The sequence below is a fragment of the Ailuropoda melanoleuca genome, chromosome 3 (assembly GCF_002007445.2).
Source record: "Ailuropoda melanoleuca isolate Jingjing chromosome 3, ASM200744v2, whole genome shotgun sequence".
Taxonomy (NCBI): Eukaryota; Metazoa; Chordata; class Mammalia; order Carnivora; family Ursidae; genus Ailuropoda; species Ailuropoda melanoleuca.
Window position 1 is genome coordinate 53322959 of NC_048220.1, and position 27217 is coordinate 53350175.

Consider the following 27217-nt stretch of genomic DNA (forward strand, 5'->3'; position numbering starts at 1 on the left):
TAAAAAAAAAAAAAAAAAGAGGTAAGTTTGCTTCAGAGAAGTAGACAAAGTATATTTAAAAAAAAAAAATGGAACCACACATGAGGGTTTGTTTGTTTTTTCTTTCTACTTTTTGTTATTTTCCTTCTACTTGTTATTATTTTTCTCTTTTACTTAATGACCAGGTATACTTTCATAAATGAAAAATCTAAACCTTTCCCAAAAAAACCTTAAAAATCTTATTGGGGTAAGAAAGCAAAAAACTGAAATAATCAGATAGGGAATAAATAGAAAATGTGATCACATATACACGTATCAAAAGAAAAAAGAAAATTAATTTTCTCGTCTCTGGCCCCCTTAAACTTTCCCCAAGAGTTTTCCAACATTCTTTTCCACCAGTGTTAGAGAAGTGAGCAATGAAGAATAAAGTGCCGAATTTTAGGACAACCCAACCTCTCCAACCCTAGGAGTAATTTTACTCATGGCCTAATGGAAACTTGGTTTATTCCTTTTAAGCTTGAGAGGCCAGAGTCCCCTTCCCAATCACTTTTAGGCACTGACATACTCAAATTAAAAGAAAATATCCCAATATTAAAGCCAAAGGTTTTGCTAGTCACGTTTAACACAGTCTTCAACAACAAATATAAATATCTTTTGTGTTAACACAGGCAGATAGCTGAGGTTCAGAGAAGACTCTAGAAATATCCCAGGCACTGTTTCAACTTGAAAAAATATTCAAATTCAACTTCACGCAGATATGTCATGAAAATTACTGAAAATTCTGATATAAATTACATATTTCTTCTCAAATCCCTCTTCACTTGTCACCAAAACAGTAAAGGTTTGGGAAAGTTAAAACAAACACCTCAAAACAAAACAAAACACAACAACCCACACCTCATTTACCCTCAAAATATGTACACTTGTATTGAGTCATTTTAGGTTTACCTCCTTCCTTATATGGATTCAAATATGGCCTATTAACATATATCACTTACTGCATCAATCTTAAAAATTAAGAAATTCTTTTTGCTAAACATTAGGAGAGTTGATTCAAATAATGCTGAATTGGCAATACTTTCAGTGACTGCTGAAAACCAATACTTGTTTCAATTTTTTATTTTTTTATTTTACCTGCTTTGTCATTTACCTACTGACCTGCAGATTTCCAGCTTTGAGTACTAGGATACCAACTTTATTTTTACATAAGTGACATCTTGTGGTGATACGTGGTATAACTTTTCCTTTCATGTTCAAAATATATCTGTGTTTACAGTTTCAAGGAAAATATGTAACTGGAATTAGAGAAAATCTTACTATTACCAGAAAGTCACTCCCATTTCAGCACCAGTAAAAAACATCAACTATAATCAAAAAGCAAAATGTTACCAGTTATACATAAGAAGTTAGGAGGTAGGAGAGCTTTAACATAGTATAAATTACCTCTTAAATCAATCAATCAATCAATCAATCAATCAATCAATCCATCTATAAGCCAGGTGCACCTGGCTGGCTCAGTCAGAAGAGCATGCAACTCCTGATCTCAGGTCATGAGTTCGAGGCCCATGTTGGGTGTAGAAAGTACTTAAAAAATAAACTTCAAAAATAAATAATAATAAGTCTATAATCCATAACTCATTTAAATCTTTCACTCCTCTTAAAAACAATGTAAATTAAGAGAATGATGAAGACTATGTAGCATCATACACTGCATCAGTGCTACTCCATGTGATCCAAGAAAGTCCAGTCCAAGAACCATGACCAATCCACAAATCTTTGTTACTAATCCATTAAGAAATATGTACAGAAAATAAGAGCAAGCAAAGTTAGAAACTCGACAATGAATTCAACAGTATAATGTTATACATCTTTTGAATCTAATAAAAAATTGGGGCTTGCATTTTGCATGCTTTCTTTCATTCCATTTTTCCAGTAATTTATTTCCTACCGTATTTTACAGAAGATCCATCCATGATAGATTGGAAATTTGAAAGAAAAAAAATAGGTCTTTCATCAGTTTGCAAGCACTGCAATACAATCAACTTCTTTTTCCTCAAAACATTCACCAAAATTCGTCATGTACCATAAAAAGCAACACCTAAAACTTAAATCCAGGAATGACAGATTGGGAAAAGTAATACGGAATAGCAATTTCAAATTGGAGGTATGTCCCCCAAAGGATACATCAAATCTTTGAGAGGAAGGTGGGCCTTTTCAAGCCCTGCCAAAAAAAAAAAAGAAAAAAAATTCTAAAACATAGGCACCTCTCCATGCTTTACGAACCACTTAAATAAAAATTGTTTCTACTCAGTGTTACACTGTACACATAAATAGGTATGCACAAAAAATAGCTGGGAACAAGAGTCAGAATTTACTTTTTTCTAGTGCTAAGTAGCTAAAGGGAATGGCCTTCACGATACATTTATGTGCACAATATGAAAGCTTAGTAACTTAGCAACTTTCAGTTCAGTTATGGCCTATACTTCCCTTGGGGACAAAGTATTGACTTAATACCAGAGTAAGTAAAACAGAAAACTCCAGCTACCTAATCATCCATCTATTAACCCCCTTAAAAAAGTAACCATAAATTATCCAAGTAAATATGAACTTTTCCTCCTATATTGTTCACAAAACTAAAAAAGGAATAGTGTACAATTGCTATCATCACCTCTTCAACCCTGGGTGATCTTTTTCTCTTTTACTCCTCCATTAAAACTTCTCTCACAAAGGTAACAAATAACTTCCTAACTTAAAAATCCATGCAAAAATGTCATGAATACTTTTAGATTATTCCTCTACATTTGATACAATTGACCACTACTCCTCCATCTTAAATTCCCTCCCCTCTTAGATTCTATAACTCTATTCTCATCTGGCTACCATTTACATTTGTGCCATACCAATGAACAAAAATGACCAAAGTCCTTGCCCTTGTAGAGTTTTCATTCTAATAACTAAAAGAGACAAAACAACAAACATAATAAATAAATTTTAAATCATGAGGTGATATGAGGGAAAAACAGAGCAGAGGAAGAGAACGCAGGAGGGAACGGAGGAGGCAATTTTAGAGAGGGTGGTCAGAGTAAGCTAAATAAAGAGACATCTGAACAAAGATTTCCAAGTAAAGGAGTTAACCATGCAGATACTGGGAGTGAGGGGCAGGGAGGAGGAGCACTCTAGGCAAGAGACAATGAACGGGGAGTAAATAATATGTTTACTCCAAATGAAAAAAGGAACCACCGGAGGGCTTTGACTAGAGGAGAGTCATGATCTAATATATGTGACAGAATCATTCTGGCTTAATACACTGTAGGGACTTCAACACCCGCCCATGGTTCTGTAGGAAACGAAACCTGCCACAGAATATAACTACAAAAGCTGGAAGAAGTAAGTAACTTTCTGAAGGCACCGGAGAACAATCAATGCAGGCAGAACTTAAGGAGCCAAAATCCTGGAAAGAAGAGAAGCACACAAAGTGAGCTCCTTATTCACACTAGTTTTTTCCGAGTATATTTCCCAAACTGCCCTTTGGGAGGCTAGAACTCAACAAGAAATGGCAGTTTTAACAGACCGAGGTGACAAATGTTGAAGTTCATAGCTATAAAGGAAATGGAACTTGAAGGGCAAAATGACAGAAGAGAGAACCAGTAAAAAGGTACACAAAAATCCCTTCAAGTACTCATCTACATTTTCACAGGGCATGATTCCAGGAAATCCAACAGAAAACAATGGTGAAGAGGTTACATACCTGCACAGGGATTTCAGCAACTACGCACTGCTATGTAGAGAAGCTGGAATGTAAGTCTCTCGAAAGTACAAGGTGTGGTATATATCCCAGCCTTTCGATTAAGATCACAGAAGGGCCACAAGAGAAGAGTAAGGGTATACTTTAGGAGTTTGAGAAAACTGTGGGGAGGCTGGCGGCTCAAGCGGTGGAAGAATTCACCCAAAGCAGAACAGAGATAGAAGTTTATTCAATACACTGCAAGGGAGAAGCAGACAGGGCAGCAAAGGAAAGACTATCTGCCACAAGGTGGTGGTGAGAGGCCACAGTTATAGGGCAGAGCGAGGAGGTATGGAACATACGGAATTTTCCCTTTTTGGTAACGGTGCCTGGTTTTAAGTAACCTACTCGTTATTTAAGGCCTATGGCTACTTCAAGGTGAGTTGCTTAATGAGCCTGTTTGCATTCGGCTCAGTGGTTGTTGTGGGCTTCTACACCTTGCTCAGGTTTCCATTCCTAATAGTGGCCTCTACAAAAAGTGAAATAGGTAAGGCTGTAAAAGGCCTAAAATTGGGGTGCCTGGGTGGCTTAGAGGGTTGAGTGTCAGACTCTTGATTTCAGCTGAAATAATGATCTGAGGCTCATGAGATAGAGCTCTGCATCAGGCTCCGCACTCAGCACAGAGTTTGTCTGAGATTCTCTCTCTTCCTCTCCTTCTACCCCTCCCCCCACTCATGCATGCAAACGCACACATGCGCGTGCTCTCTCCCACACTCTCAAATAAATAAATAAATCTTAAAAAAAAAAAAAAAACCCACCCTCTTTGGAAGAAGATATCATCCAGAACCTCATCCATGTTTTTATTCTAAATATCGAGCATATGACTCAAAATTTACAAGGCATGCTAAAAACAAGAACAAAAGACAAAAAATTTTTAAAAAGAAAAAAGAACAGAAACAGATCCATGGGTAATTTAGATATTATAGTTATCAGACAAAATAACTACAATTAATATAGTCAGGAAAATAAAGCAAAAGATGGACAAAAGAGATGAAATGATAAAGTCAACAGTAAAATCTACACAAGATAATCAAAAGACATTCAGAACTGAAAAACACAGTATATGGAATTAAGAACTAACTAGATTGGTTTAAGAGCAGACTTTTTTTTTTTTAAAGATTTTATTTATTTATGTGACAGAGAGCCAGCCAGCGAGAGAGGGAACACAGCAGGGGAGTGGGAGAGGAAGAAGCAGGTTCCCAGCGGAGGAGCCTGATGTGGGACTGGATCGCCGAACGCCAGGATCACGCCCTGAGCCGAAGGCAGACGCTTAATGACTGTGCTACCCAGGCACCCCAACAGCAGACTATTAATTGCAGAAGACTGGATTATGGAACTTGAAGGCAGCTCAAAAGAAAAATATACAATTTAAAGCACTAAGAAATAAAAGAATAAAAAGCATAGAACACAGCAGCAGAGATGTGGGACACAGTCAAAATATCTAACATACCTCTTAACTAAAAGTCCCCAAAAAGAGAGGGTAGAGAGAATGGGACAAAAGCAACATTTCATGAGACAATGGCTAAGAATTTTTCTGAAGCAATGAAAGGCATAAACCCACATATTTAAAACCTGAAGAAAACAGAAAGAAAACAAAGAAAACTACTCTAGGCACAGCATGGTCAAACTGATGAAAATCAAAGACAATGAGAAAAATCTTAAAAGTATGCAGAGAGGGGCGCCTGGGTAGCGCAGTCGTTAAGCGTCTGCCTTCGGCTCAGGGCGTGATCTCCGCGTTGCGGGATCGAGTCCCACATCGGGCTCCTCTGCTGGGGGCCTGCTTCTTCCTCTCCCACTCCCCTGCTGTATACCCTCTCTCGCTGGCTGTCTCTCTGTCACATAAATAAAAAGAAAAAAAAAAAAGTATGCAGAGGAAAAAAAAGACATTTCCATAAGAAAAAGGTCTGCAAACCTTTTCTGTAAAGGACCAGATGATAATTTTTGTTTGTTTTTTATTTTTTTAAAGTTTTTTTTTTAAGACTTATTTATTTAGAGAGGGAGAACATGCACACAAGCAGGAAGGGCAGAGGGAGAGGGAGAAAGAATCTCAAGCAGATTCTGCACTGAGTGTGGAGCCCAATGCTGGCTCAATCTCATGACCCTTGCGATCATGACCTAAGCTGAAAACAGTCCAACACTTAACTGACTATGCCACCCAGGCAACCCTGGTTTTTTGGGGGTTTTTTGGCGCTTTTTTGTGGTTTTGTTTTGTTTTTTTTTAATTTTAAGTAAACTCTATACCACACATGGGGCTTGAACTCATGACACCAACATCCAGTCACAGGCCCTACCAACTGAGCCAGTCAGGCACGCCCAGATGATAAATAACTTAAGCATTACAGACCACACCATCTCTGATGTACCTACTGAATTCTACCATTACAGAATGAAAGCAGTTACAGACAATAAATACACACATAAATAGGCATGGCTGGGTTCTAATAAAACGTTTTATATAAACAGGCAGACAATAGTTTGCTAACCCTGACCTAAAAGGACCAACAATACTGACAGCCAACTTTTCAAGAGACATTATAGAGGCAAGATAATGGAATAACATCTTTAAAGGCCTGAAAGGAAGAAAAAAAAGTCCGACATACAATTCTATACCCACAGAAAATATCCTTCAAAACTAAAAGTGAAAATAAAGTGATTTTCAAACAAATAAAAGCTGAGGATCTGCTATCAGAACATAAAAGGGCATCATTTCAAAAGGAAGATAAAGTATTTCCAAATTTATATCCAATTTATATGTATTCTGAATTTATAGCTTCCATTTACAAAGTAAAAGCTGACAGGACTAATAGGAGAAAAATACATATCCACAATCATGACTGGCAATTTTAACACACATCTTAGTAACTGACAGAACAAACAAACAAAAAATCTAATAAAGATTTAGAAAATCTAAGCAGTACAACCAACTTAGCCTGACATGCACGGAACACTATACAAAACAACTGCAGAATAAACATTCTTTTCAAGTACACACAGAATATTTACCAAAATAGACTATACAGTAGATAAGATATCAACAAATTTTCAAAGGTCTACGATCACAGAGAATAATCGATAACAGAAAAATAACTAGAAAATACCCAGTTGTTAGGAAAAAATAAGCAATACACTTTGACCTACAGGCCAAAAAAATTGAAATCATCAGGGAAATCAGAAAAAATTTGTAACTAACTGATGATACTGCAACATTTCAGAAATCATGAGATGCAGCTAAAGCAGTACTTAGACGTAAATTTTTATTTCTAAATGCAACATAAAAGAAAGATTACAAATCAAAATCTAAGTTTCCATCTCAAGAAGCAAGAAAAAGAACAGCAAACTAAATTCAAAGAACAAGTAAGAAAATAAAGGATAAGAGAAGAATTCAATAGCATAGAAAGTAAACTACAGAGAAAAATCAACAAAACTTAAGGTTAGTATCTACTTCGAATAGATATGTAATGAAGACTTAATGAGGTCATTGTAAAGCGCTTATTACCGTGCCTAGCAAGTTCATTAATTCAATATTCACATGTGCCAGAAACTGTTCAAAATACTGGGATCCCTGACCTCTTGGGACTTACATTCTAAGTTTGAACACAGGGTGGGTGGGAGTAAGGAGAATGACAGAAATGGCAGAAGAAGAAAAGAAGAGGGAGGGAGGGAGGAAAGGAAGGAAAACATAAAAGTCGACAGAAAGACCATACATTAGTACTGAAAGAATTAAAATAGGGTAATGCAATAAAGTAAGGCTGGGTGATCACAAAAGTCCTCTTTGGGTGGGGTGATCATTTAAGTTGAGGTCTCAAATAACAAGAAGGAGACAACCAAAGGAATTCTGCAGATACTATGGCAGAAACAAACCTGGATATATGAGGATCCAACAGAAGGTCTACAAAGGATTTATAAATGAAAGCTATGATTGTTTTCTCAAGCAAACTAAACTCTTTAGAGGCCCACAAAAGGCACACAATAAATATCAGTTCAAAGAATAAATGAATATTTGCTATATACTAACATGTTACTTAGAGAAAAACTCCAAGTTTTCACTAGATTCTCAAAAGGTCTCATGATCCCAATAAAGGTTAAAAACTAGGATTACATATTCTAGGTATACATCCGATGCATACAGGTTCTAAAAACCATGATGCCATACATGTATCACAGCAAGTCTCCATGTTTGCCAAAACTTTTATCAATGACCTCAGCACTTGCTTTCTTGGCAGGCAGCAGAAAGTAAGTTTTACTTTTGCTCAGGATATTAGGAATGTCTTCTAGAATATGACAATCCTTAAAGTTTTAAAGAAACTCTCACAGAGCACTGAACCAGCTGAGTTTACATGTGCTGAGACAAAAAACTGGTAGGCACAGGGAAAAGTTGTTTCACTGCTGAAGAGCACTATAAACCAAAAATGCCACTTTCTATAAAAGATAAAAGATTGGGGGAGTCTCAGAAGAAAGGAAAAATTTGAACATGGAAGGTCTTAAAACTTTTGCACTAAAAAAAACGCCATAAGCTAAGTCAAAAATGAGTAATTTTCTTAAAATATATAGAATCCTTTACTAATCAATAAGAGCTGACCAACAGGGAAATGGATAAAAGACATTTACAAGTATTCACTGAAAGAATAAACCAATAAATATGAGGAAAAAGACTCAATACACTCACAATTATGAAGACTCCATGTAATAACATTTTACACCTATAAGACTGGCAAATGTTACGAAATTGGACGGTACCCAGTACTGGCAAAGATGCAAAGGAAACAGACTTCACTGTTGGTGGAGGGAGAAAACTGGTACAACCCATCTGGAAGGTAATTTAGCATATCTATCATAATTTAAAATGCAATAACCTTTGACCTACAACTCTATTTCTAGGAATTTTTACTACAAATAGATAAATTCTCAAACATATGCAAAAACTTATGTTGCAGTATTCCTTATAGTCAACAAAAACTGAAGTCAATCAAATGCCCCCCAAAATGAGAATTAAATAAAGAAATAATAGGAAATATTACATAGTGATTAAAAAACACTGAAATAGTTTCAAATGCTAATATGGAAAGGCCTCTAAAAGGTATCAAAGGAAAAGCAAGATACATAAAAGAACAGTACACATATTATCACTTGGTTTTAAAAAAATTTCCTGGAAAGATATGTAAGAACTTTCTCATTGTGGTAATCTCTGAGGGCATGGAATGAGAGTTAGGTATTTTCTACATCACTGACTACCTTGCCACTAATACGCCTTGCATTTCTAATGTATAATTGATGTATTTAGCTACCTGACAGTATTGTTTCCTATAACTTATGATACCATATTATTTTACAACCACAAAGTCCTGTGACACATGTGTGGCTTTATTATTCCCACTTGATAGATAAGGAAATTGAAGCTCTGAAAATACAAGGACAGCATACAAGCAGAAAATTATACAGACATAAGAAATTGTGAACTCATACAGCTTTTAGGTATACCACACAGAACTAGGAACGGCAAAGCAAACGATTAAATTTGAGTCTTGTTTTGAAATCCAACATTCTTCCCATTTACCACATTGCTGTCAACTTCTGTTATAATTCAAGGACCATAAAGTAATATCCTGTAAGAATAAAATCTATAACCGACAGTGCTACAGTACTTCCTCTATCTACCACAAGAAAACTGTTGTATATTTTTTTCTCTTAAATTCACAATTTTTACGAAAAGAAAACTGATCACTGGAACCGTAATGAACACTAATTCTAACTATTCTCAATAGTAGTCTAAAACATCTGTGATACACTTCTGTATAAGTCAAAATAAATTTTATTTTCACTGACATTACTTTGACTATATTTTGGTTAACTTTATCTCATGTAGATTCATCAGCTCAAAATTAATTAGTATTACAGAATAGTGTATTCCATCCAAACAATTCATCTTTGTTGGCTCACATGCCTCACTGCTATTGGCATGCCACCACAATAACGGGCATGGTGCCACAGTAACAGATGGGCATAAACACAGACATGCCAAAGAGTCAGTATGTGCATCAAGTTTGAATATTAGTATTAGATTTTCCTCCAAGAAATTCATAAACTATAGTAGAATAAATATAAGTGTTCTACAACTATGTTAATAAGATATGCCAACTCAAAGCTAGATTAATTTTTAAATTCTTTAAAAAAAACCACACACACAATTTTCCAAGACCACAGAAGGCAAGTTTTCCGTCTGATGAGTTTGGATCAACCTTCTGTGTAGGGAATTGAGGAAACCAAATGCAATCTCTGCCTTAGATAAGCTCTGTCCCTGAAGCACTTGAAAATCTCACTAAAAAATTTAGTTTTTTAAAAGTCACGTGGCAGTGTTACAAGATGTAAAAGTTCTAGAGACCTATCATATGACAATGTGAATATACCTAACACTACTGAACTGTAGGTGGGGTTAAGATACAAATTTAATGTTATGTATTTTTTATACTTTTTTTTTTTTTAAAGATTTTATTTATTTATTTGACAGAGATAGAGACAGCCAGCGAGAGAGGGAACACAAGCAGGGGGACTGGGAGAGGAAGAAGCAGCCTCATAGCGGAGGAGCCTGATGTGGGGCTCGATCCCATAATGCCGGGATCACGCCCTGAGCCGAAGGCAGACGCTTAACCGCTGTTGCCACCCAGGCGCCCCTATACTTTTTTTAAAAATCATGTTTCCCAATGTGGGCCATGTAGGCCTTTAAACAGAAAAAAGGTCCTACAAATTCTGATTTGACAGGAATATAATCTAAAAGTACAAATCACCTAAATTTACATGATTTTAAATTCTGCCATCTCTTGAAAAGAGATTGTCATCTATAACTAACTGCCATTTTCAAAAAACTATTTCCACATGAGATTTTAAGTTATTGAAATATAAAACACACACTACTGACAAAATTATATTCAAAATTTTTATAATTTTTACTACATTAATGAAAAGTTTCAAAATACTAAGAATGCTAAAGAAAATATGAAAAAATCATTTGCGATCACTATCATCCAAAATCATCTGCTAAGGAATATAAAAGGTACCAGTATATACAGCACTCTGTATGTGTGGGTCGATGTGTTTGTGTGTGTAAACAAAAACACCTCTGACTTCCAGGCACTTAACCACATTTTCTCTTTAAAGAAATGTTCAAGTATCCAATCTGTTATTTTATAATTGTTGACATTGTTAGATAGCCAGAAACTGTAAGAACTACGTGTTTCTAATTTATTTACTTTCAATTAACCCTAGCATTTCTGTAACATGTACTATTAAATAACAGTCATCTATTTTGACTTTATTAAAAGTACATGAAAGTGTTTGTGAAATTCTTACTGCCCCCAAAGGCTGTGAGTTTATATACTCAGAAGAGTGTCCCATGCTTCTGGATTTCAAGGACTAGGTAAGATTTCAACAAAAATTCTGGACAATGACACACAGTTGCCCACTTTTCAGTGTGCCACATAAAAACGTAATAAAAACTACTCTTTACGGTCACTATTATTTCATATATGAAAGTAGGAAGCATGTTTGCATTCCTTTGATTACTAGCACAGAAGCCACTTGTATTTCTTTAGTAATCTAACTGCTCACACTATTTGGGGATAATGTTCTTTAGATACTATGATTTTACCTTTTTTTCATTCCCAAATATTCCCAAATATTTTCATTCCCAAATATTTTCATTCCCAAATGTTATATTGACCTTTCCAATAACCACAAACATATCTCCAGAACAGATTTTTGACAGAACTTCATTAAATCTAATGAAAAGTACATTTAGTCACAGACAATATGTACTGCTCACCTCAAAACATTCCCAAATATACACTGACAGTTCTGATCTCTCTTAACTACAGTCCAACATCACCAATGAAAATGTCTTTTCTCCTTCGCAAATGTCCTCTCAACACTTCCCCATTTCAGTCAACAGTCCCCACGTTCTTCTAGTGCGGCTAAAAACCTGAACTTCTTGATTCCTTCCTCCCTTCAACCAAATCCAGTGAATAAGACCTCTAAATTCCCCTTTCATAATATGCTCACAATTTCCTTCCTCTTCATACCCACTTACACCAACAGACTCCAAACCATTATCATATTACTCTTGGACTTTTGTAACAACCTCCATTATGGTCCCCTCTGCCTCCAGTTTCTTTTCTGATTCATTCTCCATACAATTCCAGATTAATCTTCCCAAAACACCGCGGCAGTAATCACTTGTAATCATCAACTCCTGTTCTTAGAACAGAAGTTAAAGTCCAATTTTCTTCACACTCTAACAACTACTTCTCAAATTTTCCACGGCTCCTTTCCAGGAACTCCCCTCTTTACCCACACTGGTTCACTCACTGTTGCCAGGAAAAAAAGGCACAATATGTTACCTTTGCTCTTGGTGAATACCCTACTAAGAACACCCTTCCTCCTCAGAGCACCTGGCTGGTTCAGTCGGTAGGGCATACGACTCTTGATCTCAAGGTTGTGAATTCGAGCCCCGCATTGGGTGTGGAGATTACTTAAAAATAAAATCTTAAAAATAAATAAAGAATACTCTTCATCCTTTCCTTCCTTGTATCAAACCCTACATCAAAGTCCTACTCTCTAGCAGCTCCAGCTTTCACTGACCATTGTCTCCAATATGCTGTAGCACTCCTTATTCCATTTGACACTAGGCAAGAACTAACTTTTTTCTTAATGTTAGCGTTCTGACACCTCAACTAGGAATTTTCTAAGGCCCTCCTAGCCCTGGTTTTTATGAAATATGTGAATGTAATATTTTCATCAATAAAATTTAATGTATTAACCATTAGTTTAAATTTAAATGAGAACACTGTTAGACAAATATGAAGTTATCTGCCCCATGTTGTAATGATTGTGATTTTTTTTAAAGATTTGATTGATTGATTTGAGAGAGAGAGCAAGAGAGCACAAGCAGAGGGAGTGGCAGAGGGAGAAGGAGAAGCAGGCTCGTGGGAAGGGTTGATCCCAGGACTCTGGGATCATGACCTGAGACAAAGGCAGGCACTTAACTGACCAAGTCACCAGGCGCCCGACTCAATACATTTTTAAAGCAGTTTTTATGATTTAGTAAACACTGCACCATCCTAAAAGTCACTATTAAAATTGTGTCTTTGTGGAAAAATATATGAAAATGTTACGCAAACTGATATATGATCAATAGAAAAATGCTATCAAAGAACAAATGTAAAAGTCCTGGAGTTCCAAAGCCAAGGAAGAATGAGCACCCATGAACTCAGACAACATGCAAATTATTTCTCTATTTTGGAAACTAAGAGACCCTACAGATAATTGCACATCTGGGATCATAATAGAACTCAAAAAAAGGAGAAATAGTAGAAGTATGTAGGCATGGAGTCCTACAGAAATTGAAGGTGGAATCCAAAACAAGTGAATTCACCTAAGAGTATCTGGATGAGAAAGTAATAGGTTACAGAGTTAGATGGGGTAAAAAGGCCATCCATACCCATAACACTTGTGAACAGAAGAGTTTTATATGCATTCGGCGCAAATAATTAAGGCAAAAGAGGCCTGGGTGAAGTAGGACCTGAAGATGTCTGCAGCATGAGGTTTAAGGATGGGAAAAAAAAGAGTATCAAGTCTATTGATGATGGGTGGTTTTGAACAGAAAGAATTTAGACTTACTTCTGTCACCAAGATTCCACAGGAAGGACAGAAGACAGGACCAGTATGTTACTATGAAGACTGGGGAACTTATGAATTCTTGAGGCATATGGGATGGACGGTCAGAAAGCCATAGAAAATGAAAGTACTCTAAAAATACAAGGTATTGTTACTGTTATTACAATGCTGGTTTGTGTCTCCCAATCCAAGAAGAGGCAAAAGAGAGAAGCCATTCAAGAAAGGTTTGACAATTATGGTGATGGTGGCATGAAGTATGATCAGTGAGTATCAAAAGTAACTGTTATTGTCTCCTACAATTACTTACATATATTTATTTATGTACAGACCTGTTCCCCAACTTTAAGGGGGATATTCAATTATTCATAATAGAGAACACTGTAAAATTTTAATGGGGAAAGGAAAAATAAGGAAATTAAAATAAAAGCAAGAGTAATAAGGCTAATACGCCACAAAGCTCCCTACACTTGCTAGTCATACACCACAAATTTTGCTCTAAGTTTTCTAACAGTCACTGTGTAAAGGAAACAATTATTTTCACTGTTGCTAAATAAGGGGCAAGGGAGGCTCTCAGAAGAAATCTATTATTTCTGATACTGAATGCATCCATAGAAAAAAATCTTCAAAAATAAATACCACTGAGCTTAGCTACTCCTTTTATCCTTGCTATTGTCATTTGCCACTCTTCTACTCATTTAAGACATTTTAGCCACTGGTGATTATTCTGAGTGACTTTAACATTCAATTCACACAACTCTCTTTCTGATCAGTCTCCTATCCTTCCAGGAGTCTCAGTTATTCCCACAACACCTATTCCTTGACTTCTTAAACACTTCCAGTCCCCTGACACTCTATTTATTTTCTTCCCATCAGCCCCCTACTACCATTAGTTTTTTCCCACTCTAGCTTAGTATCTTCAACATCAACATCTTTCTTATCAACATCCTCAACTTCTTGCTGAACTGTCATTCACAGCACCCACTTAGCTAAACGGCAATCCTGCTACATGAATTGACCCATTTTCTTCATATTTATGAAAGCACTGCTGAACACTGCTGGAGAAAAAGATCAGACTGTTGTTGACAGTATAAATCAATGATTTCTAATCTCCACTAGGCAAGCCCTCAGTATCATCCCACAAGTCTTCCTGGTTTTCTGTCGGGACAATAGGCCTTCCCCATTGTCTCTAGCAACTACCCAGACTTCTTCTAAAGCGTTCATCCCTACCTCTCCCTCTTCTATCAGACAATCAGAATGATCCTCATCAGACGATCGAACCATTTTCCCCTCTTATTAACTTCTTTTAGTGCTTTAACTTCTTTTACTTCTATGAGGTGCAAATTAAAGATACTCCATGTAATTTAGTAGTTTTAAATGCTTGTGAAATATGATTCAGAAAAATAGTGTGAAATTTAACAATAATTTGAAATTTAGCCATATAATTTCATTCGTATTACTGCAGTTGTTCACTTTTCTAAAAGTTTAGTGCTTCTTCCAAGTTAGTGGCTTAATTACAATATGTCCTAAAAGAACTATCACTTTAAGAGATGAACGGACTCCAAATACTAGTAAATAAAAAGAAAAAATCATAACACCATATTACACTAAAAAAGCATACAGCTTTGCTTTTAAAATACATATTATATCTATATGCAAAAGAAAAATGAAAAAGGAAGATCTATATCATGTTAACTGATTCTCTCTGGGTACTGAAATTAGGGTTGTTATCTTTTTAGCTCATCTGTATTTGCTAAATTTTCTATAAGGATAAGAAGTATCAGTCCAGTGAGTCTGTCCTGTGTTACTTCACCAATTTTTTCCTCCTCTACACCAGCTGGTTCTATCAGCAAACAGGACAATATAGTTTTTCCCATCTTAAAAAAAAAACAAACCCTGACTTAGCATTCCCTTCCAAGTACCACTCCATTTCTCTGCTCCCCTACCCTAATACATACTAACAGCGATTCCTCTCCTTTCTCTCCTAAACCCACTCTAGTCAGGCTTTCAGCCCCACCTCTGCACCTAAACTACTTGTCGAGGTCACCAAAATGCTCCACATTAACAAATCCGAAACTAATCACCTTTCTTGACACTGCTGGTACTATTTGACCAGGCAATTGCTCCAGGAATGCCCAGGGCTTAATACTCTGATCTTTTTTCTTTCTACATTCACTCCATTGATGTCTCATCCATGGTATTTACTACCATCTACAACCTGACGACTCCCAAGTGTAGATCTCCAATCTGAAACCTCCCGACTCATTCATCCAACTGCCTATTTACTACCTCCACTTGGAGACAGTAAGGCATCTCAAACTTAACATGCTCAAGCTCTTGATTCCTCTTCCCTTTAAAAACTTCCTCTTCATACATCTGGGTTTCAATTGACAGCCAATCCCAAACTTACAGCTGTGTAGGCAAAAAACCTTGTGTCCATCCTTGATTATCTTTTTCTTTCACACGCCACATCCAAATCATCAGCAAATCTTGTTCATTCTGCTTTCCAAATATATCCCGAATTTAACCCCTTCTCTCTATTAACCACCAGTCTGATTTAGTCATCATCTTCACTTACCTGGATTACTGCAATAGTCTCCTTGCCAGTCTCCCTGCCCTAGATCTGGAGTCTATTCCTAGTTCAGGAGGCAAAGCAAACCATTTAAGAGCTAAGTTGGATCACCTCATTCTTACGTTCAAAACCTTCCAGTATCTTCACTTCTCACTCAGAGTAAAATCAAAGTCCTTACGATGATTTACAAAGCCCTACAAAATCTGGTCCCTTACCTCTCTGACCTTCTCACCTACCACCTTCCCCCTTCCTCTTCATTCACTCTACTCCAGCTGTACTGGCCTGGTGATCACACAGGTCAGAAATTCTCCTACTTCAGGGCCCCGACATTTGCTATTTCTTCTGACTGAATACTCTTCCCAAGACTGTCACTTGCTCACTTCCTTCAGGAATACGCTCCTTCCTTCAGGAATACGCTCCATTAACAAATTCTCAAGGGTACATTTTCCTGACCATGATATTTCAAACTCCAACCCAATCTCCATCCTAATCCTCTGTCTTCTTTCCCTGCTTTATTTTTCTCCGCGGTGCTCCTTATGACCAAATGATCAACTATATATTGACTTCTTTATTGACTGCCTTCCTTCCACTAGAATATATGCTCCATGAAAGCAGGTATTTTGTCCACTACTTAATCCTCAGCATTAAAAACAGTGCCTAGCCTACAGAAGGCATTCATATTTGTTAAACCAGTAAATTACTTCTCTAATTTTTTAAGGTTATTGAATAAACACTGGAAATATACAAATAGGTCCCAAGCACCCCACGGACTATTTGAAGCAGGAAGTATAGCTGGTACACAACGAGCACTTAACAGTTCCTGAATGACTTCTAAATGTCCATAATTATCAAAAACCCTCCACCAGCTGCTCCTCTGACTCAAAATAAAATCCAAACGCCCTACATAATCTGGCCCCTCATCCCTCATGACCACGTTCTTAATCTAGGCTTTAAGAAATTTTTAGAAAACCCATTCCTAGAGTAAAGCTGGGTGATGTGTGGCTCTGCCAACCCATGATTTTGGAACTAGCATTATTCATGCATCTCTCTCTTGTCCAGCTGCCATGCCAACTCACTCAATTGAAAGATTAAGGACACTGGCTTCTAATTAGATCAGATCCTATCAGCAAGACAAATAATCAGCCCATCAATAGCAGACATTGACTATAAATTGTTCATTTGTGTATATCTATGAACTCTTTCCAACTGATAAGCTAAATGAGTCTTCCCTAAATATACAAACCAATGAACGTTATTTATAATGATATGAAATAAAGGAAAATCATTTCCTTCTTGATTATTCTACGTTGGGGGCTTCACTTTAAATTCTGAATTTGGACTACAGGCAATTTGTTTTTGTCAGTAGTTCATTTACATACACAACTACAATACTGTCAAATTATTTCACTGTAATACTTTTGTCATTCCATGATCATTTTTAACTTTTCATGCAGTAAAAAAGAACATTTCAACCAACCATCTGTCTCCTTTTTTTGTTTGTTTTAATCATTTGTTCTAGTAATGTTGCTCTAAACTCCAAATACTTTTTAGAAATAAGGGGCGCCTGGCTGGCTCAGTCGGTAGAACATACGATTCCTGATCCCCAAGTTGGGAAAGGGTTTACTTAAACAAACAAACAAAAACCTAAATATGTCACATCTTGGGATTTTACTGTAAGGACTGAAATTTAAGTATTACAGATTTTCTCCTTGGATTTCACCAGATCAGTCATTTTAACATACTCTGTAGCAAAAGACGAGTATTTCTTGGCTGAACATTTATTAAGGTAAATTGTAAGAGTCAGAACTGACTCCTCCAAGAAGAAATGCAAGCTAAATAAAATGGAACACTTTTATAATCTGTTGGAAAGCAGGAATCTGCTTACAGGCAGTATTTCATCATTTTGTTCAATGTGGTAAAATATTACTTGATTTGAAGTGTATTTCAAAAATTAATTTATAAGAACCCTACTGTACCACTGAAGTGACAATCCTCAAGTAGTTGGCCTTTTGTAAAACCAGAAATCTTATTTATGTGAAGATAAAAACAACCAGCTCATCTAGCTGGGAATGTGCTGCAGATACCATTATAGTTTTTTCTTTCATTAACAGCCATCTTGGAACACATGGAATTAACTAAGTCAAAGATCAATAATACTGAAATTGCCTAGAATTTTATGTGCCCTTTATAAAAAAAAAAAAATGGATCCAACTTACATATATAACATGGCAAATATGTTGTTAAAGACAATAATATATTTGGACACTTGTCCTTCAAAGGACAACAGTATGCTACAGAAATCATAAGCGGAGTGTATTTTCATACTTGCAACCCTGAACTTATGAGCACAACAGAATTTACAATGAGAAGCCTGTGCCTCTTCATAATATGCTAACAGCTCAGGGCTCCAAACACTTTCAGCATCTCAAACTAAAATGTTTGACATTTCAAAATTCCAGCATTTTCATTTTCTTCAGAAAAGCATTATTTACATATGTGAAGGCTTAAAATAAATACCTTTTGGTAGGTATAGCACACTGAAAATTTGAGAATTATTATACAATTTAACATTAACTCTACACTGATAATCTATTAGTTCACTTTTAGACTTATCTCACCAACTAAATAAATTCTAAGTTTCTTAAAGGCAAGATAAAGGTCTTATAACAGCTTTGTATTTTTGTGCTGAAAATACAGAAGAATGAACTACACATATGGAATAATCCCAAATCTGCAAATAAATATGTCTTTGAACAGTTAGAAGAGAGACTTAAAAAATCCTGATTGTAAAGTTCACTGAACACTTCTATGACATTTCCAAGTCAATTAACCCTAACACAGTAAAGATTCAAGTAATGCCATGAAGAAAATGGCTCTTCTGGAACTACGTACAATTAAGTCAGGGTGATGCAATAACATATCAATATGGTACAATACAGTAAGGATACCAGACAAGGTTTTCCTTCTGTATATGGTCCAATGAATCAGACACACTTTATTTTTTTAAACTATACTAGTTACAGAGACAATAAATATCAGTAGAATCTGAATCATTCAACTGAGTAAAGACCATGAAAATACTTATTAAGAAAAATTATAGGGGGGGTGCCTGGATGGCACAGCGGTTAAGCGTCTGCCTTCGGCTCAGGGCGTGATCCCGGCGTTGTGGGATCGAGCCCCACATCAGGCTCCTCCGCTATGAGCCTGCTTCTTCCTCTCGCACTCCCCCTGCTTGTGTTCCCTCTCTCGCTGGCTGTCTCTGTCTCTGTCAAATAAATAAATAAAATCTTAAAAAAAAAAAAATTATAGGGGTATGTGGGTGGCTCAGTGAGCTGGGTGTCCAACTCTTGATTTAAGCCCAGGTCATGATCTCAAGGTCATGAGATCGAGCCCCACATCAGGCTCTGAGCTGGCCATGGCATCCTCTCTCCCTCACCTCCCTCCCCCTGCCCTTGCTCTCTCTCACTCTCTCTTAAAAAGGAAAAAAAAAAAAAAAAAGGAAGAAGAAGAAAAATTATAAGCCAAACACTTTGCTCATAAATTATCCTTCACATAGGGGCACTTGCGTGGCTCAGTTTGTTGAGCCTACAACTCTTGATTTCAGTTCATATCATGATCTCAGGGTCGAGAGATGGAGCCCCACATCAGGCTTCACAATGGCCTCAGGCTCCATGCTGGCCATGGAGCCTGCTTAAGATTCTCTCTCTCCCTCTACCCCTCACCCTACCTCCTGCGCATGCTCTCTCAGAAAAAAAAAAGAAAAAATATTCCTTCACATAAATTATACTATCTAATAGTACCTGAGTTTATAGATTTCTTTTTTTTTTAAATAAGTTCCTTGCCCAGCGCGGAGCCCAACTTGGGGCTCAAACTCACAGCTGTGAGATCAAGACCCGAGCTGAGCTCAAGCATCTGGCACCCAACCACCTGAGCTATCCAGGTACCCCAAATAGATTCTTTTATACAATATTCAGCAAATATTCACTTAGTAACTACATAACCTGAAAATACGGGGTGACTGAATGAGATAAAATTATCAACGAGGAATACTAGGACAAGTGAAAAGAAAGTAGAACAAGCTTTGAACAACAGTAACTATAAAAAAATGCATTAAATGAAAAAAACCCAAAAATATAATATAAACCCGAATTAAAATGAAAGAATATAAATAAAAAATGGGAAAAAATCACACACAAAAGTTTGGAACCTCTTATGAGATCCAATGACTCTTTTAAGCATGTCCAAAATAATAGGTTACTACTTATAAAGCACTGACATCTGGGACTGGTTTATCTCTATTTTTAATAAAGTAAACTCAAGAACATCCTTTAAAAAGGTTAATCTCATTCAGCTGCACTTCCATATGCCTTCCTGAGCGAGAGAACAAGTGGCAGAGATAAAGTTAGATTTGCTATAATTACATAGAAACCAAAGACCTATGTAATCTGCCTACAAGACTCCACTGAGAAACACTGATTCAAAAGGTTAAAGGGTTATATGTAATTTTCGTGGCTGATGTTGTAAAGTTGACAATAAATAAAACTTAAGTTAAAAAAAACAAGCTAGGCTCCATTAATGCAATACAAATATACTGATGTAGCATTGACTACATCTTACTATACGACATAGTATGACTACAGGAATACATTGCAGCCCCTTGTTTGGGTCTAAATCAGCTCTGTGAATCTAAACAAATGAAAAGCCCACCCCAATTTCAGCAGAAACTAAAAATGCTACTTTTCAAAGTGGTTGAAGAGTACTGAATTGCTAAGTTACTGGTTGTTAAGGTCACCTTTTACTGTTAAACCTAATGGCCTCTTTTCAGCCTTCATTCTAATTATCCTCATTACGCAACTCTTAACAGAGTTGACCATTTCCTCTTATTAACTATCCTCTTAACTTCCCCCTATTTTTTTTTTAACCTTCTGGTGTCCTACCCCTTTGAGCACTGTCTCTTTCCCTAGTTCTTCCATCCAATCTTAAATGTCAGTGTTCTCTCAGGTTTTGTCTAAACTGCCTTCTTTTCTAAACGAGTTCTCCCGGGGCAAGGGGATAGAGGGGTCGTTTGCCCATTCCCATGCTTTAATTACTGCCTACAGTTCTAAATGTTTATGCCCAAATCTGTCTCATGTAAACATGCATTTTCTTTTGCAACTCTGAAGAACTCCCCCTTTCCTCCACCTGGCAAAAAACTTCTCAGGCTTTAAGACCTAAAATGTCACCACCTAAGTGAAGCTTCCACCAGCTTTTCCAGTGTTAGAAATAGCTTTCGACTCTGCCATTTTATGAGAACCTCACAAAATAGACAAGTATCATAACGCTTCTAGAAAAGAGGACACTTAAGTTTGAAGAGATCAAGCAACTTGAACAAGAAAACATTACCACAAGTGGAAAACAGGAACTTAAAACCAGGTTGCCTTACTTCAGGCCCAATGCTCTTTCTAATACATCATGAGATGTATTAGATGTAAAGAAAGGAGATTCAGAAATTTAGCAGTTTTACTATTGTTAATAAAAATTAGTTTCCTCTGTTTCTTTCTAGAAATTGTTTAATCTAGAAATAAAATTACTAAAATTATTTTTAATTACACACAGAACCGAATTGGTTAAGATAAAAGAACTTCTTTAAGACAAAACAAAAAATAATTTAGAAAAAAACTAAAAGCAATAAAAATTGACAACATCCAAAAGAAAGGAATACAAAGAAAAATAACTCTTTACTAAATGAAAAAACTGAAAATCTGGAAGCCAATAATCAAATACACAGTCTTGATTAACCAATAAATGATGTATAGGATCTGCTTTTCTAAAATGATCTAAAACTCCCTAAGTCTGGTTTTATTTAAAGGGAGAAAGGAACAAAAAAGGTTGATAAATAAGATTAAATTCAGAAAACAAAATCATCGAAAATCCCATCATGAGTAAGTGTTTAGGCATCCTTGAGACAGTCAGTGAAGGATCAAAGGACATAAAGCTTTAGGACAAGAAGCTAAAGAGAAGAGAGGAAGAAGTCAAGAGAGCTGTAAATCAACACTTTGCAGCCACTGTGGTTAAGAATGGTTCAAGAGAGGGGCATCTGGGTGGCTCAGGCAGTTAAGGGGCTGACTCCTGATTTCAGCTCAGGTTGTCATCTCAGGGTCATGGGATCAAGTCCTGCACTGGGCTCTGTGCTCAGCAGAGAGTCTGCTTGGGGATTCTTTCTCTCTCTCTCTCTCTCTCTCTCTGCCCCTCCCTCTGCTCACATTCTCTCTCTGAAATAAATAAATCTTTAAAAAAAAAAAAAAGAATGATTCAGAAGATTCATCAGTGGATGCTATATAACTAGGAGTTGGTGAATTTAATAAGGAGCAAGACATCTGCATGGCCTCAAAGTGTCCCACATGGAATGATTACTCGGGAAAAAATAATGGACAACACTTTAACAGAACTCCTCCAGATGCAAGTCTGACAAAGCCACATCACTATGGTAGTATTCTAGCCAATGGTACGTAACATGAATCTAAATATGAGAAAACACCAGCAAATCCAAAGTGATTATCAACATGCTGTAAAATAATTGGCTTGTATTCTTCAAAGAGGCCACAGTAGTGAAAAACAATGGTTAAGGGGGCACTGCGGTGCCTCAGTCACTTGAGCACCCAACTCCTGATTTCAGCTCAGGTCAATCTCAAGAGTCATGGGATCAAGCCCCACGTGAGGCTCCCTGCTCAGAAGGGAGCCTGCTGCTCCCTCTACTCCTCCCCCCACTCGTACTCTCCCTCTCTCTCTCTCATAAATAAATAAAATTAAAAAAAAAAAAAAAGAAAACAAAGGTTGAGGAACTATTTCAGATTAAAGGAGACTGGAAGAGATACAACAACTAAATGAAGTACATGATCCTGGACTGGATGCTGTACTAGATTGGAAAAAATGCTAAAAATAAATTATTTACTGGGACAAATGACAACATTGGATTAAAGACTACAAATTGTACTGATATTAAATTTCCTGAATATAATGGTACTTGCAGTTGTATAAGAAAATATCAGTTCTTAAAAAATACATACCAAGGTATTAAGAGGAAAAAGATATGATGTATACAACCTAATCTCCAGTGGATCAGAAAACATAATATGAATGGTACGTGAGTGTCTGTGAGTATATGGACAAAGAGAGAAATAAAGCAATGTAGCAAAAAAATTTTTAATTGATGAATCTGCATAAAGGGTAGTTCTTTGTATTATTCTTGCAACTTTTTTGGAAATCTGAAACTATTTCAAAGTCAACCATCAAAAATCAGAGCAGAGCTAATGGATGAATGCATGGAAGGAGTCAAAAGGTTTAACTTCCAGTTATAAAACAAGTAAGTGATGGGAATGCATTGTATAGCATGGTGACTATAGTCAGTAACACTCTATTGTATATTTAAAAGTTGCTGAGAGTAAATCTTAAAAAGCCCTCATCACAAGAACAGAAAATTATAACTAGGTATGGGGATGGATGCTAACTAGACTTATTGTGGTGATTATTTCTGAATATGTACAAATATCAAATCATTATGTTATATGCCTGAAACTAATATAATGTTACATGTCAAGCATACCTCAATTTAAAAAATGATAGCAGAGAAACAGGGTAAGCTTTAAGTCTTTTTACATTAATTTTATCATTTGGTTTTTAAAAGAATTCCAGAAATATCATGATTTTATAAAAGAATGTAAACTCAAGAGAGATTAAAAGACCACTTTCAGGTGTCTCCTTGTTCTCCAATACAATCCCACTAGGTTGCAGTTCAATGGCCAAAATGATTCTAATATCTGGAAGCTTCCAGGTATTATAGTGTCTACAGCTACTTTTCAAAGTTTTAAACTTTTAATGAGTTGTGTGCATTCTCTAATAAAAGCACCATAAATTTCATCAAGTATTAAGTAGCATACCCAAGTGCTTGAGAAAATTGGCTTTCAGGTTAGAATGTCGTTCAGAGAGTGCAGTGTTGTAGCTTTGTGATTTTGGACAAGTTAATCACTTGTACTCCAATTTCTTCATCTGCAAAGTGGAATCAGATAAGTATCTGGTAACAAGCCACTGAGGTTGTGAGGAGAACTGAACGAGATAACAAATGTAAAATTGTGTGCACAAATGCACAAGCACTCCAAAAATGTTAGCTATTTTTATTTTAAATCCAACCTGCTTGTCACCTCAACAGCACTGGTCTTAGTCAAAGCCATACATCTTTCTCCAAACCAGGCCCAAATCTGACAAAACAGGAAATCAGAAACGCTAAGAGAAATACATCTTAGATGTTAACAAACCATAAGAATAAATTAATTTTAAGTAAATCACATGCAAAAACAGGCTGAGGCTGACTTATAGGGCAATTCAACAGCCGAACATTTTGCTAATAGAAAGTGTAAACTTGCAACAAGCTTCCTATTAGAACAATCCATCATCTAAATGCACTGAATGAAAATGAAATTAGTTATCTTACCTGAGGAAGGGGAGGGGCAGAAAACTGTATTCCACATGCTGTATATAAGAGTTCAGTCAGCTTAGTACAAAATTTAAAACCAATTTCAACTACTAGCAACTTTCCAGACTGCCCGATCTTGTTAGTAAAATTTAAATTAAATTTTAATTATACTCTTCTGACACCTGCAAAGCCATCAGCACAGCTACTTTCACTTAATTCAGCATGAATCTAGTGACAGCCTATCATGTGACCATAGTCTAGTAATGAGACATTAAAAATAAGAGAAATGTAAAAATGATTACAATAAAATATAGTTACCAGAATTCTGTAAGTTTAAAACCCCTCCCACCAAAAAGTTTGGGGAGGCTTTCCCTCCATTTTTCGATGGTACTTAAATATTTTTACTTTTGAAAAACTATACACTGTTCAGTATTTGTTTTAAAATTCACGTTATTAATTTGTAAAACTTTAGAATTTGTTCACAGTCACACACTAAATATTCTCTACTGATGCTTATTACTGTGTTTGGAAAAGAGGTTTTTTTCTCTGTAATGCAAAGGATATTACCCAAAAACATGAATGTTTATACAAACGGACTGTCCATTCATAAAGCGCTTAAAAACCTCCATACTCCATGGTCAGAGAATAGTTTCCCATAAACAACAATCACTCTAACGCGCCCTCTTAACTCCCCAAACACTTCTTTCACCATAACACGCGCAATTCTCCAAGTTTGATCCAGCAAATATTAAATTAGCTACAAGTGTTTGTTCACAGCTCAGATTCCTGTGCCCCAGCCCAGACCAACTCAGTCTTTAGGAATGAGACTTGAAGCTCTCCAAACAGTTCTTTTCTCAATAGAGTCTAAAAACTACGAGAGACCCCTACACACATTTTTCACCCCAAACTCTCCAACGACTCCCACCACTCCCAAGTGACCCAACCCCGCCCACCAGCGGGAAACGTTACCGCCCGGCCCCGGTAAGGTCCCAGGGCGAACTCACCCTTCCCCCGGGAGCCCAAGCCTCGTGCCCGCTCCTCCAGGGTTCCCAGCTCCTCAGTCCCGCCCCACACCCCAAACCTTTCTCCTCACTTCTTCAAATCGCTGCTAAAGAGGCCGAAGGCGCCGGAGGGGGAAATGGTTGAAGTCGCCTCCTGACCCAGTTCCGTCGCCTCCCCTCCTCCGGACTGCTCATTGTAAGCGAAGCTGTTGCTGGACATTGCTGCGGCGCTGGCTGGGGTCTGGTTGGTCCTGCCGAGGGTTCTCTCTGAAACGCTCCCGTGCCGAGGGCGAAGAACAAAACTACTTCTCAAGCGGAGGGGCGCGCGCAGGCGCTTCCGGACTCGTCATGGCTCCCTAAGCCGACCTGGCGGCCCACCCCCTGCGCATGCCCAGTGCGCAGGCTGGCCGGAGCCCACCGTCGGCCTCTCCAGGGCCTGACTGGATTTACCTTCTCCGCGTTTTTGAAATGGCTGAGAGGTTCTGACCCAGGCTGTGCTGAAGGGAAGTCGTGGGCGGAAAGAGGCGGGCCTCTCGGCTTTTAAAGTTTTTTGGAGAGAAATAACCCATTGTGTCCGGTTTGATCCCTTAAGAAGACCTCCCGAGCCCGGACACTTTTACTTGACTCTTGCTGTAAACCAGTAGCATTCAGATTTCTTCTGAAATGCCATTTAACACCCCTGATCAAGTTTCCTAAATCCCTGACGATGGCTTTTCTTTTTGTGGGCAGGTTTCTACTCTTCCTCCAGCTCGCGTTGCCTTACTTTCACAACCGCCCCCACGAAGCCCTATCCCAGATCTCTCCACTTTAAGGAAACCTCTCCAGACGGTGCTTTTGGGGATCCACTGACAAGTGTTCATTCCAGTGAAAGCTTCGAATGAAAATCCAGGAGCCAGCAGTTCCCAGGAGCTAAAGGAGTTCTTCCCACTGGCTTCTGGCTACAATAAACAAAGTAAAATAGAGCCACATCAGGTGCCAGGAGTAGTGTAGCAATCTGGACACGTCTTTACTGCTTTCTTTCTCACTGTTAACACTCCCGAACATCTATTAGGGATGTTGCACTGAAAGTTGCCTGGCCCTGCAGTAGCACTTGATAAGCCTCTTTCTGGGCATAATTTCCCCCAGGCTATCGCTCAAAGAAATTTCAGCGCCTTCCTTATCTTTCCCCCTTCTTTTACCCCTGGGCACACATTGAAACTTGGAGACCCGGAGGCCAGAAACTATCAGAAGTACAGCAAAACACGCACTGGGGAGCCCAGCCCCTCTAGGAGGAGGGTGGAGCTTGTACAAGGATCAACTCCTCAAAGGCCATACAGAAAATCAGGAAATCCCATTGCATACCTGTTAAAATAACCAAAATCTGGAACACTAAAACACCAAATGTGACACAATAGGAACTCTCACTCATTACTGATAGGAATGCAAAGTGGTACAGCCATTTGGAAGACAACTTGTCAGTTTCCTAAAAAATTAAAGGTACTCCTATCATACAATCCTGCAATAGCACCCTTGGCGTTTACCTAAGGGGTTAAGAAATATACCCACCCAAAAACGTGCACATGGATGTTTATAAAAGCATTATTCATGATTACCAAAACTTGGAAGGAACCAAAATGCCCTTCAGTAGGTGAATGAATAAGTAAATTGTGATCCATCCAGACAATAATATTCAGTGCTGAAAAGAAAGGAGGAATCAAGCCATGAGAAGACAGAAGGGAAACGTAAGTGCACATTACTAAGTTAAGAGAAGCAAATCTGAAAAGGCCACG

At 37.3% G+C, this 27217-nt stretch overlaps 1 protein-coding gene across 4 annotated transcripts in view; it reads right to left on the minus strand.

The window, feature by feature from the left end:
* Nucleotides 1-25921, minus strand: part of AP3B1 (adaptor related protein complex 3 subunit beta 1) — a 263254-nt gene extending 237333 nt beyond the window's left edge. The window contains exon 1 of one of the 4 annotated variants that reach the window (XM_034656409.1): nt 25541-25920. In XM_034656409.1, the coding sequence (XP_034512300.1) occupies nt 25541-25668 (128 nt within the window). In that variant the 5' untranslated portion in view covers nt 25669-25920. Of the gene's footprint in view, nt 1-25451; nt 25471-25540 lie in introns of those variants that run through there. The other 3 variants (XM_002920289.4, XM_034656410.1, XM_034656411.1) reach the window with 3 other exon arrangements.
* Nucleotides 25922-27217: the final 1296 nt, after the last annotated feature.